This window comes from Staurois parvus, unplaced genomic scaffold (genome assembly GCF_062004578.1).
Source record: "Staurois parvus isolate SC_StPar_1 unplaced genomic scaffold, SC_StPar_1.0 ptg000030l, whole genome shotgun sequence".
Classification (NCBI taxonomy): Eukaryota; Metazoa; Chordata; class Amphibia; order Anura; family Ranidae; genus Staurois; species Staurois parvus.
The window spans coordinates 5813594-5835980 of record NW_028317826.1 but is presented as its reverse complement, the minus strand read 5'-3'; the positions used below and the strand labels follow the sequence as shown (position 1 = coordinate 5835980).

At 45.4% G+C, this 22387-nt stretch overlaps 3 protein-coding genes across 6 annotated transcripts in view; 1 reads left to right on the top strand and 2 right to left on the bottom strand.

Annotated features, from left to right (window-relative positions):
- Positions 1-1838, bottom strand: part of DERL1 (derlin 1) — a 40784-nt gene extending 38946 nt beyond the window's left edge. The window contains exon 1 of one of the 2 annotated variants that reach the window (XM_089659066.1): positions 1566-1838. In XM_089659066.1, the coding sequence (XP_089515192.1) occupies positions 1566-1718 (153 nt within the window). In that variant the 5' untranslated portion in view covers positions 1719-1838. The remainder of the gene's footprint in view (positions 1-1565) is intronic. The other variant, XM_089659065.1, reaches the window with a different exon arrangement.
- On the top strand, positions 1461-17928 carry LOC149470856 (collagen alpha-1(XIV) chain-like). Of its 3 annotated transcripts, XR_016307818.1 has the most exons (8): positions 1461-2054; positions 3118-3242; positions 6850-6993; positions 8832-8968; positions 12259-12380; positions 14713-14836; positions 15668-15801; positions 16678-17928. XR_016307818.1 is itself a non-coding variant. In XM_089659068.1 (7 exons), the coding sequence occupies exons 4-7, from the start codon at positions 8888-8890 to the stop codon at positions 16749-16751; spliced, it is 411 nt and encodes a 136-aa protein (XP_089515194.1). In that variant the 5' UTR covers positions 1461-2054; positions 3118-3242; positions 6850-6993; positions 8832-8887; the 3' UTR covers positions 16752-17928. The 3 variants fall into 3 exon arrangements, 2 of the variants coding, with proteins under 2 accessions (XP_089515194.1, XP_089515195.1); XM_089659068.1 differs by lacking the exon at positions 14713-14836; XM_089659069.1 differs by lacking the exons at positions 6850-6993; positions 14713-14836.
- A 1255-nt stretch (positions 17929-19183) lies between these two features.
- On the bottom strand, positions 19184-19702 carry LOC149470855 (protein GVQW3-like). The gene has a single exon (XM_089659183.1). It carries the CDS (start codon positions 19700-19702, stop codon positions 19184-19186), a length of 519 nt encoding a protein of 172 aa, XP_089515309.1.
- Between the last annotated feature and the right edge of the window lie 2685 nt (positions 19703-22387).

Genomic DNA, 22387 nt, shown 5'->3' with positions numbered 1-22387 from the left:
ACAGAAGGGACGGCGGTAGGCACGTTGGTGGTAGACAGAAGGGACGGCGGTAGGCACGTTGGTGGTAGACAGAAGGGACGGCGGTAGGCACGTTGGTGGTAGACAGAAGGGACGGCGGTAGGCACGTTGGTGGTAGACAGAAGGGACGGCGGTAGGCACGTTGGTGGTAGACAGAAGGGACGGCGGTAGGCACGTTGGTGGTAGACAGAAGGGACGGCGGTAGGCACGTTGGTGGTAGACAGAAGGGACGGCGGTAGGCACGTTGGTGGTAGACAGAAGGGACGGCGGTAGGCACGTTGGTGGTAGACAGAAGGGACGGCGGTAGGCACGTTGGTGGTAGACAGAAGGGACGGCGGTAGGCACGTTGGTGGTAGACAGAAGGGACGGCGGTAGGCACGTTGGTGGTAGACAGAAGGGACGGCGGTAGGCACGTTGGTGGTAGACAGAAGGGACGGCGGTAGGCACGTTGGTGGTAGACAGAAGGGACGGCGGTAGGCACGTTGGTGGTAGACAGAAGGGACGGCGGTAGGCACGTTGGTGGTAGACAGAAGGGACGGCGGTAGGCACGTTGGTGGTAGACAGAAGGGACGGCGGTAGGCACGTTGGTGGTAGACAGAAGGGACGGCGGTAGGCACGTTGGTGGTAGACAGAAGGGACGGCGGTAGGCACGTTGGGCGGGGGCAGAAGAGACGTTGGTAGGTGGGGGGACACAGAAGTGATGGCAGTAGGTGGGTTGGAAAAAGACAGACGTGTGTCAGACAGATGTGACAGCGGTAGGCAGATTGAGGGGGACAGAAGGGACGGCGGTAGGAGGGTTCAGGGGGACAGAAGGGACGGCGGTAGGAGGGTTCAGGGGGACAGAAGGGACGGCGGTAGGAGGGTTCAGGGGGACAGAAGGGACGGCGGTAGGAGGGTTCAGGGGGACAGAAGGGACGGCGGTAGGAGGGTTCAGGGGGACAGAAGGGACGGCGGTAGGAGGGTTCAGGGGGACAGAAGGGACGGCGGTAGGAGGGTTCAGGGGGACAGAAGGGACGGCGGTAGGAGGGTTCAGGGGGACAGAAGGGACGGCGGTAGGAGGGTTCAGGGGGACAGAAGGGACGGCGGTAGGCAGAATGAGGGGGACAGAAGGGGCGGTGGTAGGCAAGTTGGGGGGGGGAGCAGAAGAGACGGTGGTAGGTGGGTTGAGGGGGACAGAAGGGGCGGCGGTAGGTGGGTTGAGGGGGACAGAAGGGATAGCGGTAGGTGGGTTAGGGGGGGGGCACAGGTAGGTGGATTTGGGGGGGGCGACAGAAGGGACGGCGGTAGTTGGGTTGGGGGGGACAGAAGGGACAGTGGTAACTTGGGGGGAGGGGGGTCCATGCCACAATATCAGTAGGTGGGAGGAGTTAGGTGTCAGCACCCCTCCCCCGGTGGGTGTATAGTCGGTATTATTGCCCCGGTCGCCCCCTCTGGTGGACGGATGGGGGGAGCACAGCCCTCTGCACACACTAGGAGTACCGGGTAGACAGCTCAAGGTCCCCGGTAGAAGGGTCCGGAGGGGGTTCTCCGGTGAGCGGACATCGTACCTGGAACTTGTGCAGGAAGTACTCCGGCCACAGGATCAGGTAGACGGGGTTGATGAGACCCAGCTTCCCCAGTAGGGGGACGGCGATGGAACCGGCGAACCAGTACCGCGTGATGAGCGGGATGCTACGGAACCAGTCCCCGAGGTCGGACATGGCGGCGATGCCAGCGGGACACACCGGGCCCGGCACCTACGACGTCACGGGCCCACCGCTGACGTGTCTGCTCCGAATTCGATCACCAAGACTCCGCCCCCCCGTTTCCGTACTCACTGAGGACGCCCACACCCGGACGTTGAACGCACATACGCAGAGGGCGGGATTACGTGGATATAGTCACGTGGCAGTAGGCACGTTGTATACAAAAGTCACATGTTGTGTGGGCGCGCCAAAGAAAGTCTCGTTGGATGGAATGACAGGTCCCATGGAGGAAGCGGAGTTTGTGTTAGGAATCGGGCAGTGCAAAGAACAGACGCCGGGGGCCCTTTTGAGGTAACGGAGCTGTGCGCGGGAATGAGGACGGCAGAGACTGTGTGTGTCCGAGTCCTGTGTTGGGATGGGGAGACCACCTCTATGGGAGCATTCCGGGTATACTGACTGTACTCTGTCCTTCCAGGTCCATCCTGACTGTGTATAGACCGCCCTTCCAGGTCCGTACCGACTGCATGCGGACCGCCGTTCCGTGTCCATGCCGACTGCATGCGGACCGCCGTTCCGTGTCCATGCCGACTGCATGCGGACCGCCGTTCCGTGTCCATGCCGACTGCATGCGGACCGCCGTTCCGTGTCCATGCCGACTGCATGCGGACCGCCGTTCCGGGTCCATGCCGACTGCATGCGGACCGCCGTTCCGGGTCCATGCCGACTGCATGCGGACCGCCGTTCCGGGTCCATGCCGACTGCATGCGGACCGCCGTTCCGGGTCCATGCCGACTGCATGCGGACCGCCGTTCCGGGTCCATGCCGACTGCATGCGGACCGCCGTTCCGGGTCCATGCCGACTGCATGCGGACCGCCGTTCCGGGTCCATGCCGACTGCATGCGGACCGCCGTTCCGGGTCCATGCCGACTGCATGCGGACCGCCGTTCCGGGTCCATGCCGACTGCATGCGGACCGCCGTTCCGGGTCCATGCCGACTGCATGTGGACCGCCCTAATGCTTTGCCAGGCTCTAGTTGCAGCTAGAGCCTGGCAAAGCATCAGAGAGGATGAAACCCAGTCTTTGGTAATGTCCATGGGTTCCAGACTTCAGGCAGTCATTGCCAGTAAAGAATTCTCAACAAAATATTAAAAATAAAGATTTTATTTCTAATTATATTCGCTTGTCCAATTACTTTTGGCCCATTGAAAAAGGGAGGATGGCAACTCTTAAGAGCTGTAATTCCTAAACCCTCCAATTTGAATGTACGTACCCTACAATTAAACTTTTAATCCATATCATAGAACTATAGGTTGAATATGTTTTGGTAAATACCTGAAAAAAACTAAAATTGTGCCTGTGTCCAAATATATATGGACCTAACTGTATATGTGTGTGTGTGATTTTGTATTTCAGGGTGGGAGGTGCACACGCCACGCTACCTGCGCCGCCATAGGTGGCTAAAGCTGTTGATCATCGGGTCCTGGCTGGAGTTTCCCCTGCCGACATCCTGCAATCTGTGAGGAACAGTGACGGGAGAGGTCTGTAGCACTGACATGCTACTTTGTATTAGCACTGATCACTGCTAATAAAAAGCACTGACCCCCCCCCCAGAGTCAGAATGGCCACCGCAGTGCCGCTCTAAGTAGCTGATCGCCACCATTACTCATATTTAAAAAACACACACACTATATATATATTCGACATATGTAGCTACTATAACTTTCAAGTAAACCAATTAATTTACACGTATTGGTTTTTTTTTTTTCTTTGCAAAGACGTAGCAGAATACATTTTGGTCTAAATTTGATGAAATTTTATTTTATTTTTTTAAATTTGTTTTTCTGGATATGTTTTATAGCAAATCGTCAAACAAAAAAAATATTTATATATAACTTTTTTTTTTTGTTCTAAATTGGCGGTCTTTTTTTTTTTTTTTTGTTTCAAGCGCAAAAAAAAAACTGCACAGGCGATCAAATACTACCAAAAGAGAGCGCGATTTGTGGGGGGGAAAAGACATAAATGTCATTTGGGTGCATGACCGTGCAATTGTCAGTTAAAGTAACACAGCGCTGTATCACAAAAAAATGGTTTGGTCAGGAAGGGGGGTAAATCCTCTGGAGGGCAAGTGGTTCAAGGCATGTTCTGTTTAGTAAAATGTCTTAATTTTTATGGATATGTTTTCATAGTCCTTTACAGAGAGCACTGCACCATTTACATTGGTTCCGGAGAACTTTCATTGGAGTACTGACATTTCTTTTCCACAGTGCTGCAAAACCAGAGCGCTTAACTATTAGCATTTACGATACCAATTCCTAAAGGAACTTTGAAATCTATTGGGTACGTTCTTCAGTTTTAGTTTACTTGAATCCAGATTTGTTTTTTTAATTTTAGCTTTCAGAGACCTGGGCGAAGCCATTCCGTCCATAGTGTGGCACAAAATTCTTAAACCACCCTCTGTCCTTCTGTTTCTGTCCCTGTAAACCAGTGGTTCTCAACCTTCCTAATGCCGCAACCCTTTATTACAGTTCCTCATGTTGTGATGACCCCCAACAATTATTTTCGTTGCTACTTCATAACTGTAATTTTGCAGTGGGAGGAGTAGTGCCACATCATTGGTGTCAGTGGGAGGAGTAGTGCCCCATCATTGGTGTCAGTGGGAGGAGTGGTGCCCCATCATTGGTGTCAGTGGGAGGAGTGGTGCCCCATCATTGGTGTCAGTGGGAGGAGTGGTGCCCCATCATTGGTGTCAGTGGGAGGAGTGGTGCCCCATCATTGGTGTCAGTGGGAGGAGTGGTGCCCCATCATTGGTGTCAGTGGGAGGAGTGGTGCCCCATCATTGGTGTCAGTGGGAGGAGTGGTGCCCCATCATTGGTGTCAGTGTGGGGGGGGGGGGGGAATAGTGCCCCATCGTTGGTGTCAGTGTCACTAATGATGGGGCACTAATCCTCCCACTGACACCAATGATACCTTGCTGACCTCTGCTCCAGCCTGTGCTTGCTCCCTTCCTCTCCCATCTACAGCCAGCATACCTGGCTTCATCAGCACCATCTGCACGGTACAGACACTTACCGGTCAGCTGTCTTCCTTCTCCGGCCGCTCTCCTCTTCACTCGCTCCGGTAGCTGCCTCACTCGATCTTCTTTGATATTCGTGCTGCGGCTCAGCTCCTCTTCTCCAAGCTCCACTTCCTCGCCGGTGATTGGCCGCCTGTGTGCCTCTCCTGAGCTACAGTTCCGGTGGCCAATCACCGGCGAGGAGGTGGAGCTGTTGAGTGATCCCGGGGGTGTGGCCAGATGACAGGGGCGGCATGTCATCCCGCCCACACATCGATTGCGATGGATAGAGGAGCGGTGTCTCGGTTCCGAAGACCATCGGAAATATGTGTTTTCCGATGGTCTTAGGCGACCCCTGTGAAATGGTCATGTATATAGATGGCCTAGCGAGCGCACTTCAAAGCAGCTGAATGCACAAAAAGGAACCACAAAGACCTTTCTATAAGCAAATGGAAAATGGAAGTGCAGCACTAAGATGAATGGTAACAATAGGATCAAAATCTTATGTAAGAATTACTAAAAGATATAAAGTCCACTGTGGTGAACTAAATAGGTGAACAGTCCAAAATTATATATCGTGCCTTTAATCAGTATGATCACTGCTCCAGTATCCCGATGTGAAAGTATGGAAAGATTGCCCACTCACCGGAAGTGTAATCTTAATGCGCATATAGAGATCCCAACTAGCCGGAGGTCCTATGCAGGTACTGCCTGGTACTAGGATGATCCTCAGGTGGTCCCTCAGTTTGGGTAGCAGGTAACGGGAATGCTGGTCTGGTCTTGGGGCTTGCTTCCTAGGCCTGGACAAGTCACCTGGAATACTGGGCTGAGGTGTGGAAGCTCAGTGCAAAGCAATAAAGATATAGGTGCTCATAGTGTAATATTCCAAAGGATTTATTAAGCATGAATTAATAATGTATCAAATACAAGCATAAATAGATAAAATAAACGCACAAGGTGACTGTGAGTAGTAGTAGTAGCATGAATTGCTGAATACACTGACCAGTGTGAACCATAAGGTGGCCGCCGGACCTCCTGATACGGTGGCGTGACGTCAAGGCGCACAAGGGCTCCTCCTAGACGCCTTTCATGTAAAGACACGTCTGCTGTAGGGGTGAGGCCATGCCTGCCGCACATCACTCTGTTCTATATATGGTAAATGCGTGCGTGGGCGCCATCTTGCTGGAGTTCGGCTTACTGCGCAGGTGCCATATTCCTGTAGATTTCAGATATGACAGATGCGCTTAGACCGCGCATGCGCGAGTTTTCCGATCGCCATTTTGTTGCTTAGAAAACACGGAGATCCGCACTTGAATGTGCGAGTGGCGCAGTCGCCATTTTCCTGATTAAATCGCAAGCAGGAAGGTGCTTATCCAGACAACATGATTATATGTTCGATAAAGTGCGGGGATGGTCAAAAACTATATTTTGGGAGATCAATCAAATTGCCAAATACTATAAAAAGTATGAGATAAACCAAAAGATGTGCAATTTAATGTAATATATGTATAAAAAGCGTGAGAACACTTAAAAAGCGCCGTTCATTACTGCACATGCGCGGGTATTGCGGTCGCCATTTTACTGGTGGTCAAATCAAGGTGAAATGGTCGTTCGCCCCCCAGGTTGAGAAGCGCTGCTCTAAACCATGGCTCAACCATTTTAACATAAAAGAATCCTTGAAATAATATTCCAGCTTCAGGAAACCCCTGCTAAAAATGACTATATCTACAGCTCATGGTACACTAGCGTGATGGTCAGTGGGAAGAATGCTCCTAAGGGAGTCCAACAGTGCTGCAGTGCGAGGAACGTGCTTATAGGAGGAGAGAGCAGAGTGATAAGAAAAATAAGCACATTAGTTAGCTGCTTTTCCTGTATTTGCCAATCATAGGCTGAGGGGAGGGACAAGCTCTAGCTGTATTTCATAACTTCAGCAGAGAATAATCAGGATCCCCCCCGCCAGACAGGAATAGTCTGAGTGGTAGAGCTGTGTAAACGTGGGACTGTTTGGACAGAAATACAAATCCTTTGGCAGGTGAAATGGCTTCCATATACAAGTCTGTGTATATAGCTGATTGTCTAATATTTATTTGCAGATGGCTCCAAGCAAGAAGCTGTCCAGGCTAGTGGAACATCTCATCACTGTTACTGTGAACTAATGCCCAATTCTAAATACAGGATGACTGGCCATGCACAGATACAGGAGGTCAAAGGACCTGGTGTGAGCATTGTGAAAACACGTGAGTTGATGCCTTGTATTACACAAGGTGACACATGGTCTGGACTTTGATTTTTGCCTAAATAACTTAGGATTTTGTTTTTCGTCATTGCCAGTTCCAACAGCAGCTCCAACCTGACCTCCAACTCTACCACCAGCCAGTCCTGTGGCCTGAGAAGTTAACAAAAATTAGTTTTGCCAATTTGGGATCAGCAGAGTGATTTCAACAGATTAGTTATAGGCAAAATGTGACTGAAATTGGAACCTTCAGTCCTGCCCATTTGCTGTTTGGTGTGAACAAGCCCTAAATAAAAGCTAAACTACCCTCAATACATCTAAGCAAATTGCACCCAGTGTGTTAATCAACACAGGCTCAATGCAAGGACTCTCTTAAGCTGGGTACACGGTATAAGAGAATCGGGCAAATGATCGTCTGATTTTCCTCTGTGTTGCACAGCAAGTCGAACTCGAGGATTGTACGAACATTTTTCAACAAATGTTTTTTGTTTTTTTTTTTTTTTGTTTTTTTTTAATTGATGCTGAAACGTAGTATAGAATAGAGTATTGTTTCTGCTAATGTGCAGTCTTTCATGTCTGAGTTTTCTTTTACAAAAACAGTACACATTAATCTTTTGCCTTCCAGAGGCTTTATCCCCCCCCTTCCTGACCAGGCCATTCTTTGTGATATGGCGCTGCGTTACTTTAACGGACAATTGCACGGTTGTGCAACACTGCACCCAAATAAAATTTAGGTCCTTTTTTTTTCCCCCACAAATCGTTTTCTTTCAGTGGTATTTGATCGCCTCTGCGTTTATTTTTTTATGCTGTAAACAAAAAAACCTGAGAACTTTAAGAAAATATTTTTGACTTTTTGCTATAAAACATGTTCAGTAAAAAAAAATCTAATTTCTTCATAAGTTTAGGCCAAAATGTATTCTGCTACATGTCTTTGCGAAATAAAAATAAAATCATAATACATGTAAATTAATTGGTTTAAGCGACAGTTATAGTGTCTACAAATGGTGTGTGTATACATACATACACACACACACACACACACACTAGTAATGGCGGCGATCAGCGACTTATAGCGGGACTGCAGCGCCCATTCTGACACTGGGGGGAACTGACTTGTCACTGACATCCCCAGTGACACCAATACAGTGGTCAGTGCTAATAAAAAGCACTGACACTGGGCAGGAAGGGGTTAACATCTGGGGAGATCAAAGGGTTAACTGTGTGCTGTTTTCCTATGGTGTGTTGTAAATGTGTAAGCACATTGCTTTGTTTTGCTCTGCTATGCAGAGCAATACTAATCCGTGTGCTGGAGCTGACGGACAGTCTGACATACAGACCTCTCCCCCGTCAGTGATACTCAGCGATCGCCGGGTGCCAAACCATTTTAAAGCTCATTGCACCCTTACAGAACCAACGTAATTGAACTGTCCCTCTTTCCCATTCTGACTTCAGTATATTTCATCAAAAGTGAAAAATTTTGGCCAAACTCTAAAAATTTTGGTTTTATTTTTTTTTTTTTTTTTTTTTTCTTTTTAACATTTTGGGAAAGTTGTAAACTCTTCATTTTGATACTTGCCACTTCCTGTTGTCAAGTTAGGATATAACTAAATGTAGATATATTTGGATTGTATTATGGATACTTTATCCAAGGCAGATTGCCAGATCAGTTAACACTTTGTTGTTGGGGATGCCTGTCAGGGATATGTGTAGGGAAGGGTCTGGAGGATGTATGTCCTTTGGTCCCTGCTAGGATGCTCTGTCTGATTTCAGAACATAGGAGTGTAGCCGGCTTCATAAATTTTAACCAGAAATAATTCCGCTTTTCTGTTTTCCAAATGTCAGTACATCTACTATAGAAGACTTCGTATTCCTGGTGGACAGATCCTGGAGTATTGGAGATGACAACCTTCACAAGGGTACCTGCTTTCCTGTACAGCATAGCCAGAGCTGTGGTCAAGATTGGCCCTGATGGGACACAGGTAAGAACAGTCCAAAATTAAAGTGAACCTGTCAGCCATGTTAAAGTGTCTATAAAGCCTTCACCGTAATCCAGCACACTAATGAAATGTCTCATATTTCAGGGCTTGATTGCTTTGAATCTAGGAGCCAGCTAAAAAGTTAGCAGTCAGATTTTTAAATCTGCTGCCTGGTGCCCAGAACTGCATGTCCGGGGCATTGCTTATGCCTGGTGCCAAACAAAAAACATTTTTTGTGTTTGTTATAAAATTTTGCAAATAAGTAATTTTGCTCATTCCCTGATGTGCTCTGATGAGGCTGCACTGATGGGTGCTGATAGGTGGCACTAGTGAGGAGGCACTGATTAGGCTGCACTAATATATGGCACTGATGGGCATGGATGGACAAAAATAGGTGGCATTGATGGGCACTAACAGGCGGCGCTGGTGAGAACTGAAGGAGTAGCACAGTCAGGTTGGATCTGTTCTGTTACCTAACTCAAACCTGTGTTTCCCTCATAGTGGGGGAGGTGGGTGGATAAAATGAACTGAAGCCATAGCCAGTTTCCCCACATTCCCTGTCCATTCATCGGCGGAATTTGGCACCGGCAACTGCAATCCCGTCACCCAGCTGTTAAACTGGGAAGGAGAGGTCAGTGGGCAATGAGAGCCCTCCGTCAGAATGGTAGACATGCTGTGCTCATCACAGCCCTACCCACCAAAGGAGGGCGGCGGTTCCCACAAACGAGCGCTGTATTCTGCTCCAGCAGGCCCCAAAGACGCAACCTCAATTACCAGACAGCCCGGCCGCTGCACCCATTGGTGGTGGTCACATGGGGAGAACGAATCCAGACCACTGCTGCAGTGTAGTCAATACGCCAGGACGCAATTTCCATCCGCCATGGTAACCTGGCGCCTGGGATTTGTTGAGCCCTGACCTTTTTTTTTTTTTTTTTTTTTTTTTTTTTTTTTTTTTTTTTAATGTGCTCAAGTTGGTAACTTTACACAGCCAAGAGTTACGTGGTTCAGTACCCTAGCATCACATTTAAGTTGTGTGCATGTATGCAATCTAATGTGTAACACTTCCAGGTGTTTTACATCTGACAGAGTACTCTTACATCTTGCAGTACTCCTAACAATGCTTTCATCTTTGTTTCCAAGCACAATCTTTGTCCAGTTGTTCAGAGATTAGCCAGTTATGTAAATCCTAGAGTCTGAAGTTTTTGGCTGTTCGTACATTTTTAACACATTTCAGCCCCTGTAGCAGCCGCTCGGCATGTTGCTTTCTACAAAGTTAAAATGTTGCAGTCTTCTCACTGAGAGAGAGGAGAATAAGACCCCTTTCTCACCAGTGGTCCGATCAGGTCCACCTGTCCATTTTTCAGACTGACCCAATCAGACAGTGCATTCTTTTCTGGAACAGTAGATGTAAACAGACTTTATGTCCATTTACACCCGCCTACCTCCAATATGATCCCCTAAAAACAAATGGAATGGGATCTGCTCCCCTCCATCTGGGCAGATTTGATTGGATGCCAGTTGTACGTAAACGGACAGCCAATCCATTTACATCCGACCGTCCATAGACAGCAGCCCGCTCTGTACTATCAGCTCTGCATAAGCAGAGCAGACATGGACCAGTGATCTCCGCCAGGGATGAGCCGATACATCATCCGCTAAGCAGAGGAGTGTTTCCCCATGTGAAAGGGGCCTAAAAGAAATGTTTCCTCCTGTTTACCGCAAACTGATGACCTCATCTCAGCCTAGGCCACGTGTGACTAACTAGGAACCCAAGGAGAGAGGCCACACAGAGGCAAATCACAAGGAACCTGATGCACAGGCGTTTTATTGGGGGACTCTGGGTACAGACTGTAGGAGTAATCCACATAACAAACAGTAGGTGCAGCAATGAAGATTGATCCTCAGGACAGCAATATGGGACAGCAAAGGGAAGATAGTCCACAGGGCAAATGGAAGGCACAGCAAGGGAGAATGTTCCACAGGACGGCGATATGGCACAGCGAGGGAGGTAGTCCACAGGGCACCTAAGTGGGTTGGGTCAAGCACAGGGCAAGGATCTGGGCAGCAGGGTATGGCACATCAAGGGTACAAGGCAGTAATTGGATCCAGCAGACACTTAGTCCTGAGTCCAGACCCACAATCCAGGCACAATGAGGGACGAGTAGCAATAGATACAGCACAGGTTCAGGGACTCCCCAACAGTGGCCGCAGCTGAGGAAGTTCAGGCAGCATGGCATGGTAAATTAGGTCTGGCAGGCAGAGGTCCTTCATAGAAACATCACGAGTCCCCTGAGGGCTTTGTCCTGGCCGCAGCATCTGGACCACACAGCCATTGCAGGAAGTGCAGAGAGGAAAGCAGAGTCCCAGTATCCAGGAAGCTGCATAGACAACAAGGAACTATAAGTCCCAGCAGTTCAGAAAGTGAAGCACAGCCCATACAAAACTATCTTTCTCAGCAGTTTTGTGTATCTTCTAACTTGCTTCTAGGAAGACATGCAGCTCTCAGCTCCTGTGGGTTCACAGGAGTAAGCTCAAAGTGTGACCCTTTCTGCCAGCATAGGGATATTATATTGTCCTTTTGAATTCAGCCAAGCCTTAAGCACCTGTTGCCGACATGTCTATCTTTTTCCTGTCTTTCCTGTGGAGATCTCCTGCCCCCTGCAGGAAAACTGACTGCTCTACACACTGCTGCTTTCAGCAAAACAGACAAAAAAAAATTTTTGCCTTCCATTGCACCACGTCCCTACCTGGTGCTTAAGGACTGCCGCAAAAGTTACACCGTTGCTGTATATTGTAACAAGTCAGAACTGTGTTCATTGAGACTTTTAAAGGTAATGGAAGTTTATAGTTAAAGCCCAACTGAACCAAAACAAGACGTGCAAGTTTCTTTAGATAATTTTTGTTAGAAAGCAGCCACATCCTAATTAGAGAAGCCTATCCTCTGCCAGCATGCCACAGAGAAGGATCAGAGTCAGAGCTAGATATCTCCAATCTGCTGCTTGCAGAGAGACCACTGCTTCCACACTAAGGCAAGGGGGCTTTCCGTGCTGCATGCTTACAAGTTATAGGCTTTCCTACTTGGGCTTTTGCACCCGAAATGTGTTTAGCTTTTTTAATGAAAGTTCAATTGGGTGCTAAGGCTTTCCTATTTTAGGTTAAGTATATCTGATGTTCAATCTGAGGATTAAAACTACAGAACAGTTGGGTAGCTACATGTTCTTATCTCTGCTGAGCTGCATATTCTATATACTGGATGAAGTCAAGGCCTTATCATTGTACATTTTCCCTTTCAGGTTGGAGTCGCTCAGTACAGTGATAAAGCAAGGACAGAATTTAACATGAAATCGCAGAAAAGTAGAACATGTTCCGGCAGCCTTAAATGCCATATCTTGCAAGAAAGGAAACACAAAAACTGGTATGTGGGATCTGTTGCAACATCTAACATCCACCCTTCAGTACTGTCTGCTGCTGATAGGGATATCTGGTGAAGTCCAATTAAGTGCTAGTGAACATTTGACTGCTGTTTTGTTACATTTCCCCATCCAGAGTACTGTGTTCGTTGGCTCTCCCTACATTTTTGCCCCAGACTTGCTGTGAAATGCAACCGAATTATCAGTGTTTGTGGATTTTGTATCAGACTGAGCTGTTTATTTATTATTATACAGTATTTATATAGCGCCAAAGGGTTTGCTCAGCGCTGTACAATAGCAAGGGGGACAGAACATGAGACAATACAGTAACAATACAATACACAAAGGGTTCGAGGGCCCTGCTCTTTCGAGCTCACAATCTAGGAGGGAGGGGAAGTGGTACAGGAGGAAGTGGCTGTGGGGGATGGAGTGGTGGGAGAAGTGGAGGAGATCGGTTGTTAGGTGAGGGTGGGGTAGGCTTCCCTGAAGAGATGGGTTTTCAGGGTGCGCCTGAAGGTGGGGAGGGTAGGTGACAGTCTGATGGATTGGGGTAGGGAGTTCCAGAGGATGGGGGAAGTCCTGCAGTCGGGCGTGGGAGGAGACCACTGAGCTAGAGAGTAGGAGGTCCTGTGAGGAGCGAAGGGCACGGGTAGGGTGGTATTTGGGTATCAGGTCAGTTAGGTAGTTTGGGGCGACGTTGTGAGTGGCTTTGTAGGTCAGAGTTAGTAATTTGAATTTGATGCACTGGGCAATCGGGAGCCAGTGAAGGGGGTGGCAGATGTGGAGCGGTTGGTGAGGTGGATGAGTCTAGCCGCTGAGTTCAGGATAGACTGGAGCGGGGATAGCGTTTGTTTGGGTAAGCCAGTGAGAAGGGAGTTGCAGTAGTCCAGGCGTGAGATGAGGGAGTGTACGAGTTGTTTAGTAGTGTCTGGGGTGAGGAATGTATGTATCTTGGAGATGTTGCGAAGGTGGAGCCTGCATGACCTTGATAGTGATTGGACATGAGGTAGGAAGGAAAGGTTTGAGTCCAGGGTGACACCCAGGACTTTGGCGTATGGGATTGATGGTGGCGTTGCTAGTAGTGATGGAGAGGATGGGGGGGGGGGGGTGCGGGCTGGGGGGAAGACCAGGAGATCGGTTTTGGACAGATTTAACTTGAGGAAATGGAGCGACATCCAGCCTATTTCTTTCAGGAGGTGGGCGATGCGGGCGGAGAGTGAGGGGGTGAGGTGGGGGGCGAAAAGGTAAATTTGTGTGTCATCGGCATAGAGGTGATAGTTGAATCTGTGGGAGTGTATGAGTTTGCCAAGGGAGGTGTAGATGGAGAAGAGGAGGGGTCCAAGGACAGAGCCTTGGGGGACTCCAACAGAGAGGGGGAGAGAGGGGAAGGTGGCAGTGTTATAGGTGACGCTGAAGGAGTGTTGGGATAGGTAGGAGGAGAACCAGGAGAGAGCGGAGTCCCAGATGCCAAGGGAGTGCAGTTTTGTAAGGAGGAGGGAGTGGTCGACTGTGTTGAAGGCCGCGGAGAGGTCGAGGAGCAGGAGGACTGAGTAATGGCCATTCGCTTTGGCGGTTAGCAGGTCGTTCGTGATTTTAAGTAGGGCGGTTTCGGTGGAGTGTAGGGGACGGAAGCCAGATTGTAGTGGGTCAAGGAGGTTGTTATCAGTGAGGTGGGCGCTTAGGCGATTGTAGGCCAAGTGCTCAAGGAGCTTGGAAGTGAATGGTAGCAGGGAGATGGGTCTAAGGTTGTTGGGTCATTGGGGTCAAGGGAGGGTTTTTTGAGTATGGGGGTGATGTGTGCGTGCTTTAGGGGGGGGGGAATGTGCCAGTGGAGAGGGAGAGATTGAAGATGTGGATGAGGGAGCGAATGATGGAGGAGGGGGGTGAATGGAGGAGCTGTGAGGGGATAGGGTCCAGGGGGCAAGTGGTGAGGCGGGCTTCAGTGAAGACCTTGGTGTCCTCCTCAGTGGTAGCTGGGCTGAAGGAGCGGAGCGTTGGGGAGGTTATAGTGTGCGGGGTGTTAGGCATGGTGGGGGGCAGTGCGGGTATGAGGTCGGAGGAGGGGAGAGTTGAATGGGTGATGGGGGGGGGGGGGGCAGGGGCAATGTGGAGAGGTAGATTGTATTTAAACTAATAACTATAATCTGCTCACCAGTAATGTAACAAACACTGTTGTGGTCTATTGTGAAGATCTAAATTAGTTTTCAACCCCCTGCATTTTAACATTCCCCAGTAAACTGTTTACGTTTTACCGTAGCGCTTGCATTTTACAACTTTAATTTATCCTGGCTCCTGATCTGCCAATGCTGCTTCCCTGAACTTTTTTGGTTTTGATAGGAAAGTGTGGTACAGCTTGCTCTGGGGGCACTTGGCATGGGAGAGGAGCCAGAAACACAGGAAGGGAACCTAAGGGGAGCAGGAAGATCAAGGCTGCTTTTTGCAAAACCACTGCACAGAACAGGTAAGTATGGCATGTTTGTTATTTTTAAAAAATAAAAAATGTACTTTTTTTTTTTTTTTGTCACTTGACAATACTATTTGAAGTGCACTAGCAGCTTCCTCTATGGGCACTGATTGGCAATAAACCAAGCTGCTTGCCTGCCAACTTGGATGAATTGACCTTTTAACATTCCATTGTGTCATACTAATCTTTATCAGCCTGATTTGTCTTGGTATGTGTGGGTGAGGTCAGTTAGGAATTGGCAGAGTACCTTTGGTAGTTTTGTTCTGTTATTTTTGCCCTTGTTATAGCACTGAAACGCAAAACATTGCTTTTTGTACCTACTTTTCTAACATTGTAACAAATATACTGGAATCTTTCAGGGTGTATTTTTCTTGGGGTTGCTGCACTTTTTACATTGACCTTTCCCTATTTAAAAACCTGTATATGATTTTCTTTTTGAGTAGAATTTATTCTGGCATACTCTAGTGGATTTTCAAAAGGAATGTTCATATAAAAATTCTTAGTACATTCAAAAACATATGTCATTTTTGAAAGCCTTTCAAAGATTTGCTTTTAACATTCCATTTTGGGACGATTGGACTTGCTCAAACAAAACCACATTCACTGTTACAAATTTGTTACAGGGAAAAAAAAGTTCTTTCCTGCACCTTTGAATTTTCTCACTACTGCAGTCAAAAACAAATTTAAATTTGACCCACGCTAATGATTATAAAATCATAAAAATGTTAACAAAATTCCACTAGTAATATGGCCAGCTGTAGCAGGGTAGTCAGTTTGGCTAAAGACACTGTTCCAGAAATAATTTTTTTTTTCTCTCTTGTTATGCAGGCAGTGCAAATGCTTAGAAAGATTTGTTTACTGTGGAATCCTTGAAGTAAAGGTTGTACCAAGGGTTTTGGCGGTGATTACCGACAGTTGCTCTCAAAATGAAACTAAAGTTTTCCAGCCAAAAGCATTGGAAGGTATGGTCAATACTCTGAGAAATTTCTTTGCTTCTACTTCTGTGCATTGTCATTTGGAATTAGTGGGTTGTCCACCTAACCTTTTTAAAATGAAGCCGCAGATACCAGTGCCTGATTTGTAAAGGTGGCTAACAAGGGGTTGCATTTACATAGGGGTGAGGTAGTGCAGGAGTTAAAGTGGATGTAAAGTCTAGACCTTTTCCTCCTCCTCTTCCTCCTCCTCTTCCTCCTCCTCTTCCTCCTCCTCTTCCTCCTCCTCTTCCTCCTCCTCTTCCTCCTCCTCTTCCTCCTCCTCTTCCTCCTCCTCTTCCCTATATTTGTTTTGCACCCCCCCCTTTCCCTTTATGATTCCTTCCTCGATCCATCTGTGCCTTTCTGAAACGTCTTGGCTCCTGCTGCTTTCAATCAAATTTATTATTATTTTTTTTTTTGTAAGCTTTACAATCACTTTAAGTTTACAGGGAGATCAGGTTCAAAAATGAGGGTTAGAGGGTGGGTTAATATTTGTTACAGGTTGGAGTAGTGTTATAGGGAAGGTTAGTGTTACGATTGCAGAGACGGTTACAAGAAGGGCTAATGCTATGGATACAGGTAGTGTTTTATTGGGTTGGGGTCATGTGAAGGGTTAGTGTTGAAGAATGTTGGGGTTTCAGGGTAGGTTAATGGTAGGGTTACATGGAAAATTTAGTATTGAGGAGTATTAGGATTACAAGGTTGATTGATGTTATGGTTACACTAGTGTTTGGGGATATATATATATATATATATATATATATATATATATATATATATATATTGTCACATTAGGCCATGCATAACATAGTCTGTTTTAGCATGTCCAGTATTTATTAACACTGTGTTTATTACCTCTCACAGAGATCATGGTACTCCCACTGAAAATGACTTCACCTGCTTTTCTCTTCACAAGGACAGTACCATCTTTGTTATGAATATATTATACAGGACTTGGATTTATGTAGCACCAATAGTTTGCTCAAAATATGGGACACAGGATGGTTATACAATTCATGACAAGAGGGCCTACAGGGCAAGTGATGCAACAAGAAAGCTATGTGGGGCTAAGAGATGGGACCGGAGTGTCACAATCTCGACCTCTTCCAATCCGAGAACACTTTGCAATCACTGAGAAAATGCAAAGTTTTCTGACACCTATGCCAAGTGAGCAAGCGATCTCTTGTGTTCACTAAGCAACAGGGCATTTGCTCGGGTTGGAATACAGAAGCTAGTGGTAATCCCTGTAATAGCGGTGCCTTCTACAGTAAATTTCATCTTCCACTGGTATCCCGCAAGTACATACATACTTTGGTTCAAACCTGACCAATGGAACTATTGCAAAAATAGCCATACCTAAACTGCAGCTTTTAACAGTTTTGACTCCTTATTTGTCCATTTTTTGTATTTGAATTCAGGTAAAAAAAAATATTGAATCCACGAAGTATCATTGTCTAAACATTTTTGATATTTATGTAGAATAATGCTTCTATGCATTGTGTATTTGTTTTGGGAGAGGCAATGCTGAATGCAGCAGGAAGGGTGGCACAAGGTTCCTGGTTTAGGGAGGGGAAAAAGTAAGAATTTGTCACCTTCTCTGAACTATTACAGATCTGCTTTTGTATCCTCTTTATTTTTCTTGCTAAAACATTGTTTTTTGTTTTTTTTGTGATCTATAACAATAGCAAGTGTTTTTGTAAGCTAATGATGTACTTCATGATTATGGAGATAATGCCATCTCCTCCAGTCCCATAATTTGAGTAGGGAAGGGTTAGAAACCCTGTCATAGTTTTAAGTTGGGAATAGAATAAATGTAGTGATTATTATATTATACAATTGACCCTTTGCCGCCAGTGCAGTTTTTGTATTTTACATGTGTTTAAAAAATCATCCTGAAGATTACCTAAAACACTCAAAACATATATTTTCTGAAAGCAGACACCCTGGAGGAACAAAGTAGTAGTTCCAATTCTCTCACGCCTTAGTTTAGAGAACCATAAATATTGGGCCTAGAATTATTGCTCTCACTCTGGGGTGCATGGTGATATGTAAAATGTGTAGCACAATCGCCTTGTTTTTTCGTTTTTGCTAATTACATAGGAAACAAGTCCCGTATGTGATGCTCCTTCTTGTTGTGGTGTTTTTTTGTTTTTTTTTTTTTGTTTTTTTTGTGACAGGTTCTCTTTGAGACATCAGGGGTCTAAAAGAGCACAGATTCTACTCAATTGGCCTCTTCCCTGATATTACTGGGAGGGGATTGTCAATACAGGACCTGGAAGTGATGTTTTACACTTCTGTGTCATTAGCAAGAAGGGGAAAGTGATCTCCCTCCCCTGTGCCTGACGGCACCTGCATTGTTTGGCATTGGCAGGGCACGTACAAGGACAAGTGTGTCCATTTGTCTGTTTTCTGAACAAAAGGTGAGTTGCTTTATCTGTCCTATGTCATAACCAAGGGGGGAAATAATGAAATGTTTCTATACTTGGTAATGTTAATTATTGACTGCTTGATGAATGACACATACCTTACTTCAGGGATTCTCAACCAGGTAGTACCACAAGTACCAGCTCCTCAAGGGTGCCTCGGCAAAAGCCTAAACTGCCCCAACTAAGGCCGGCAAACAATCTTTTGCCAGCTCAAGCTCACTTATTCCAGCTACCATACCGCTCAATGTCTGCCCTACCACTGCAAACTGCTGTATCCTAAATTTTAACATAACATACTGCTTACCAGTTTTTACAGGTACAAGGCTACGCTGCGTCACAACCTCCTTACTGCAGAACTCTGCATCACAAACTACATTTTAGGTTTGTCCACACCAGATGTGGTGTGGATTGTGAAACTGCTTTTTTTCTGTACCACACAAAAAGGCTCTACCTTAAAGGCACTCCTACATATCAAGAAAATGCATGCGTTCGTGCCTGCTAAAATGTATGGTAGTGCAGTTTGGTCCAGCGTGATTTTAAAGATGTGACTTGCAGTAACCTTTTTTTGCTTGTTTTACCTACATAGGGCAGATTTTACAGAATTCGGAAGGGTGCCTGGCCCAAAAAATAAGTTGAGAAGCCCAGCCTTACGGTGTCAAGGCGTAAGTACCCAGCAAAAGGGACAGGTAGATCTTTCCTCCATCAATCTCCCCAAGCAGGCAAAGTGGAATTTATGGGAGAAAAGTATCCCGGAGTTCTTGTCAATAATGCACAATATGTTGCATTGAAGGTTGAACCCTTTTTGGAGGTGGTCCACCAGCAGAACTCCCTTATTCCTAAAAACTGGTGGCATTTGCTTCTGCACTGACCTTTGCACACGGAACGTCCTTGGCCAGGGGGAACCACTGTGCCTCCATTCCTTAGACTGTTCCTTTGCCTCAGGATCATAACAGTAGATCCATGTCTCCACCAGTTACCAGTTTGTCCAGTAAACCTGACTCCTTTCTTGCAAAATGTTCCAAAACAACCACCGATGTCTCCACATGTTTCCTCTCTTGTTCGGTTTTCAAAAGTTTTGGGATCCACTTTGCTGCAAGATTTCTCATTTCCAAGTCGTTGTGGATAATGGCACCAACTCTCTCATGTGATATTCCCAGATATGTAGCAATACTTTTGGCTGATTTTATAGCAGGCCCCCTTCTGATCATGTCATGGATAGCCTTCACATTTGCAGGCACAGAGACAGAAACAGGCCTTCCACTGGGTTTCTCACTTTCAACAGTGAAATGGCCAGTTTTAAAATTGACAACCCAACATTTAATGGTTTTATATGAAGGGCCACTGTCACCCAAAGTTTGTGACATTTCATCATGGATCTGCTTCGCACCTTTCCCTTGGAGAAACAGGAACTTGATTATGGTCCTATGCTCTTCCACATTGAACTTTTCTGGAGGTGCTGCCATGTTTACTTTGGACCATTCACCATTGAATATAGACAAATTGGCCAGTACACCCTGCACTTTACAGCTTCCTACCTCAATTTGTCTGGGTAAGACTCAATACTTATCAGCACCCCCTTGTATTAGATGCTGAAATTGATGAAGAACCTTCAGAAAATGAAAGGTTTACAATAAAATATAATAGTAATCTATACTGGTAAAATATAATACTAGTAATAAATGACTGTGATCAAGGAAACTTTTTTTTTTTTTTTTTTTTTTTTTTGTGAGGCAAGTGGATTTTCTCGGAACCCCCCCCCCCCCCCATTTGCCTCACAAGACCTTCCTTACCTGGTAAATTTAGGATACTCTACTACTCAAGGTACTCTTGACTTATTTCCTGTTGACACTGTCATTTATATGCCTTAATATTGGCAAATATTTAAATTGAAGTGCCACACCACTAAGAGGTCCAGATACTTTATACTGTTAAGTCAGGAGGGAAATCCAAAAAGTAGCAAATGCGTTTCGGGGGTTCAAAAGCTCCCCCTTCATCAGGGCTTGATTGAAATTGTGAATAGACTAGAAGTTAGCATGGTACTTTTTTTTTTTTTTTTTTTTTTTTTTTCTTCCCCCAGTGTGATTGCAAGCACAGGCCTTGTCAGCAGCTTGTTTGGCATCCTAGAGAGGGTTATGCATTGCCCAATATATTGAAGATAGAGGATCAATAGGACAGACCGGCAACTAGCAGCCTCTGGGGTTGATTTACTAAAACTGGTAAATAATAAATGGTGTATCACTCTTATATATACAAAAATAAATAATAAATATAAAGTGTAAAATTTATATATATAAAATATATATGGACACCGTGATAACCAGATGACCTACTATCTAATATTCACATATAATCCTAAGTGATATCTCACAAGTGTCCTGATCCCACCTGGGATCTGCAAGTGACACACAACGGTGAAAAAAATAACCAAAACAACATGATCTCAAAATATACCCAATGTGGTATATTTATACACAAAATTGTGCTCACAAATTACCTAGATCCTAAATAAGGATCAGTGGCTGACCATGACAAAAATCAGTGGAAAATAAAAAATAAAATTAAAACAACCGGTGATCGCAGCTCTGGGGATATATATTTAAATATAGTGAACAGTGCTCAGTGTACAATCTTGAAAAAAATCACTTATATACTAAAACGTGCCACTATCTTTTCCTAACAATTATACCTCAAAAATACAAATAAATCATATAGCAAAAAAACATTTTTTTGACATAAATTTAAAAAAATATTTTTTTTTTTCAAAAAATTAAGTCCAACACAAATAGTGCATATAAACCCGGTGTTCCGATATTAATAAACATGCAAAAATAGTGCTGTGAATGTGTACTAAAGCCGCTGGTGATGAATCCAAAATTAGCTGACTTGCCTCCTCGCCTCCTTACCGTGACCCAATGGGCCAAACAGCTTTTGGATCACCCCTGGATCCTCCAAGTGCAGTTTCCCTTTAATGGAAAAGCTCCCATTTAGGTATGAATGATACAGCCAGCTCCATCAGGACTCATAATATAGACATGGAAGAGAGAGCCTCCATAGTGTAATACTGTTTTTAATATATACCCAACCCAATTTCCTACTTATATTTTTCAAAAACATACAGAGTTTTTTTTTTAAACCTCATGCTATGGGTGTACTATTGCATGGGTTCGTATGGAGTACAACGATGGCGTCCACGCTGGATATTACCTCACCATGTCACCGGATATTGCATCACTACGTCACCTACGCGTTACGTCACAGCACACGTGACTTCATCAGGGTCATGAGCACTGTTCACTATATTTAAATATATATCCCCCAGTTATTTTTTTCACTGTTTTGTGTCACCTGCAGATCCCAGGTGGGATCAGGACACTTGTGAGATATCACTTAGGATTATATGTGAATATTTGATAGTAGGTCATCTGGTTATCACTGTGTCAATATATAATAATTTATATATATATATATATATATATAATAATTTATATATATATATATATATATACATATACTCTTTATATTTATTTTTGTAGATATGAGCACTACACCATTTATTTATTTAGCAATATTTCACTTAGAGGTAATAGGTGTGGGTGTTAGCTGCCACCATTTATTTTGAATTGCTATACCCTTCTAAGCGTAGGAGGTACATAATATACAGTCAGGTCCATAAATATTGGGACAATGACACAAATCTAACATTTTTGGCTCTATACACCACCACAATGGATTTGAAATGAAACGAACAAGATGTGCTTTAACTGCAGACTGTCAGCTTTATTTGATTCATTTACATCCAAATCAGGTGAACGGTGTAGGAATTACAACAGTTTGCATATGTGCCTCCCACTTGTTAAGGGACCAAAAGTAATGGGACAGAATAATAATCATAAATCAAACTTTCCCCTTTTAATACTTGGTTGCAAATCCTTGGCAGTCAATTACAGCCTGAAGTCTGGAACGCATAGACATCACCGGATGCTGGGTTTCATCCCTGGTGATGCTCTGCCAGGCCTCTACTGCAACTGTCTTCAGTTCCTGCTTGTTCTTGGGGCATTTTCCCTTCAGTTTTGTCTTCAGCAAGTGAAATGCATGCTCAATCGGATTCAGGTTAGGTGATTGACTTGGCCATTGCATAACATTCCACT

Coding starts and splice junctions, on each gene's coding strand:
- LOC149470855 (XM_089659183.1), bottom strand. CDS start 19,702: ATGGCAGCACCTCCAGAAAAGTTCAATGTGGAAGAGCATAGGACCATA.
- LOC149470856 (XM_089659069.1), top strand. CDS start 8,888: ATGACAACCTTCACAAGGGTACCTGCTTTCCTGTACAGCATAGCCAGA. Junction 8,969..12,258: donor TTGGCCCTGATGGGACACAG/GTAAGAACAGTC, acceptor TTTCCCTTTCAG/GTTGGAGTCGCTCAGTACAG. Junction 12,381..15,667: donor GAAAGGAAACACAAAAACTG/GTATGTGGGATC, acceptor CTTGTTATGCAG/GCAGTGCAAATGCTTAGAAA.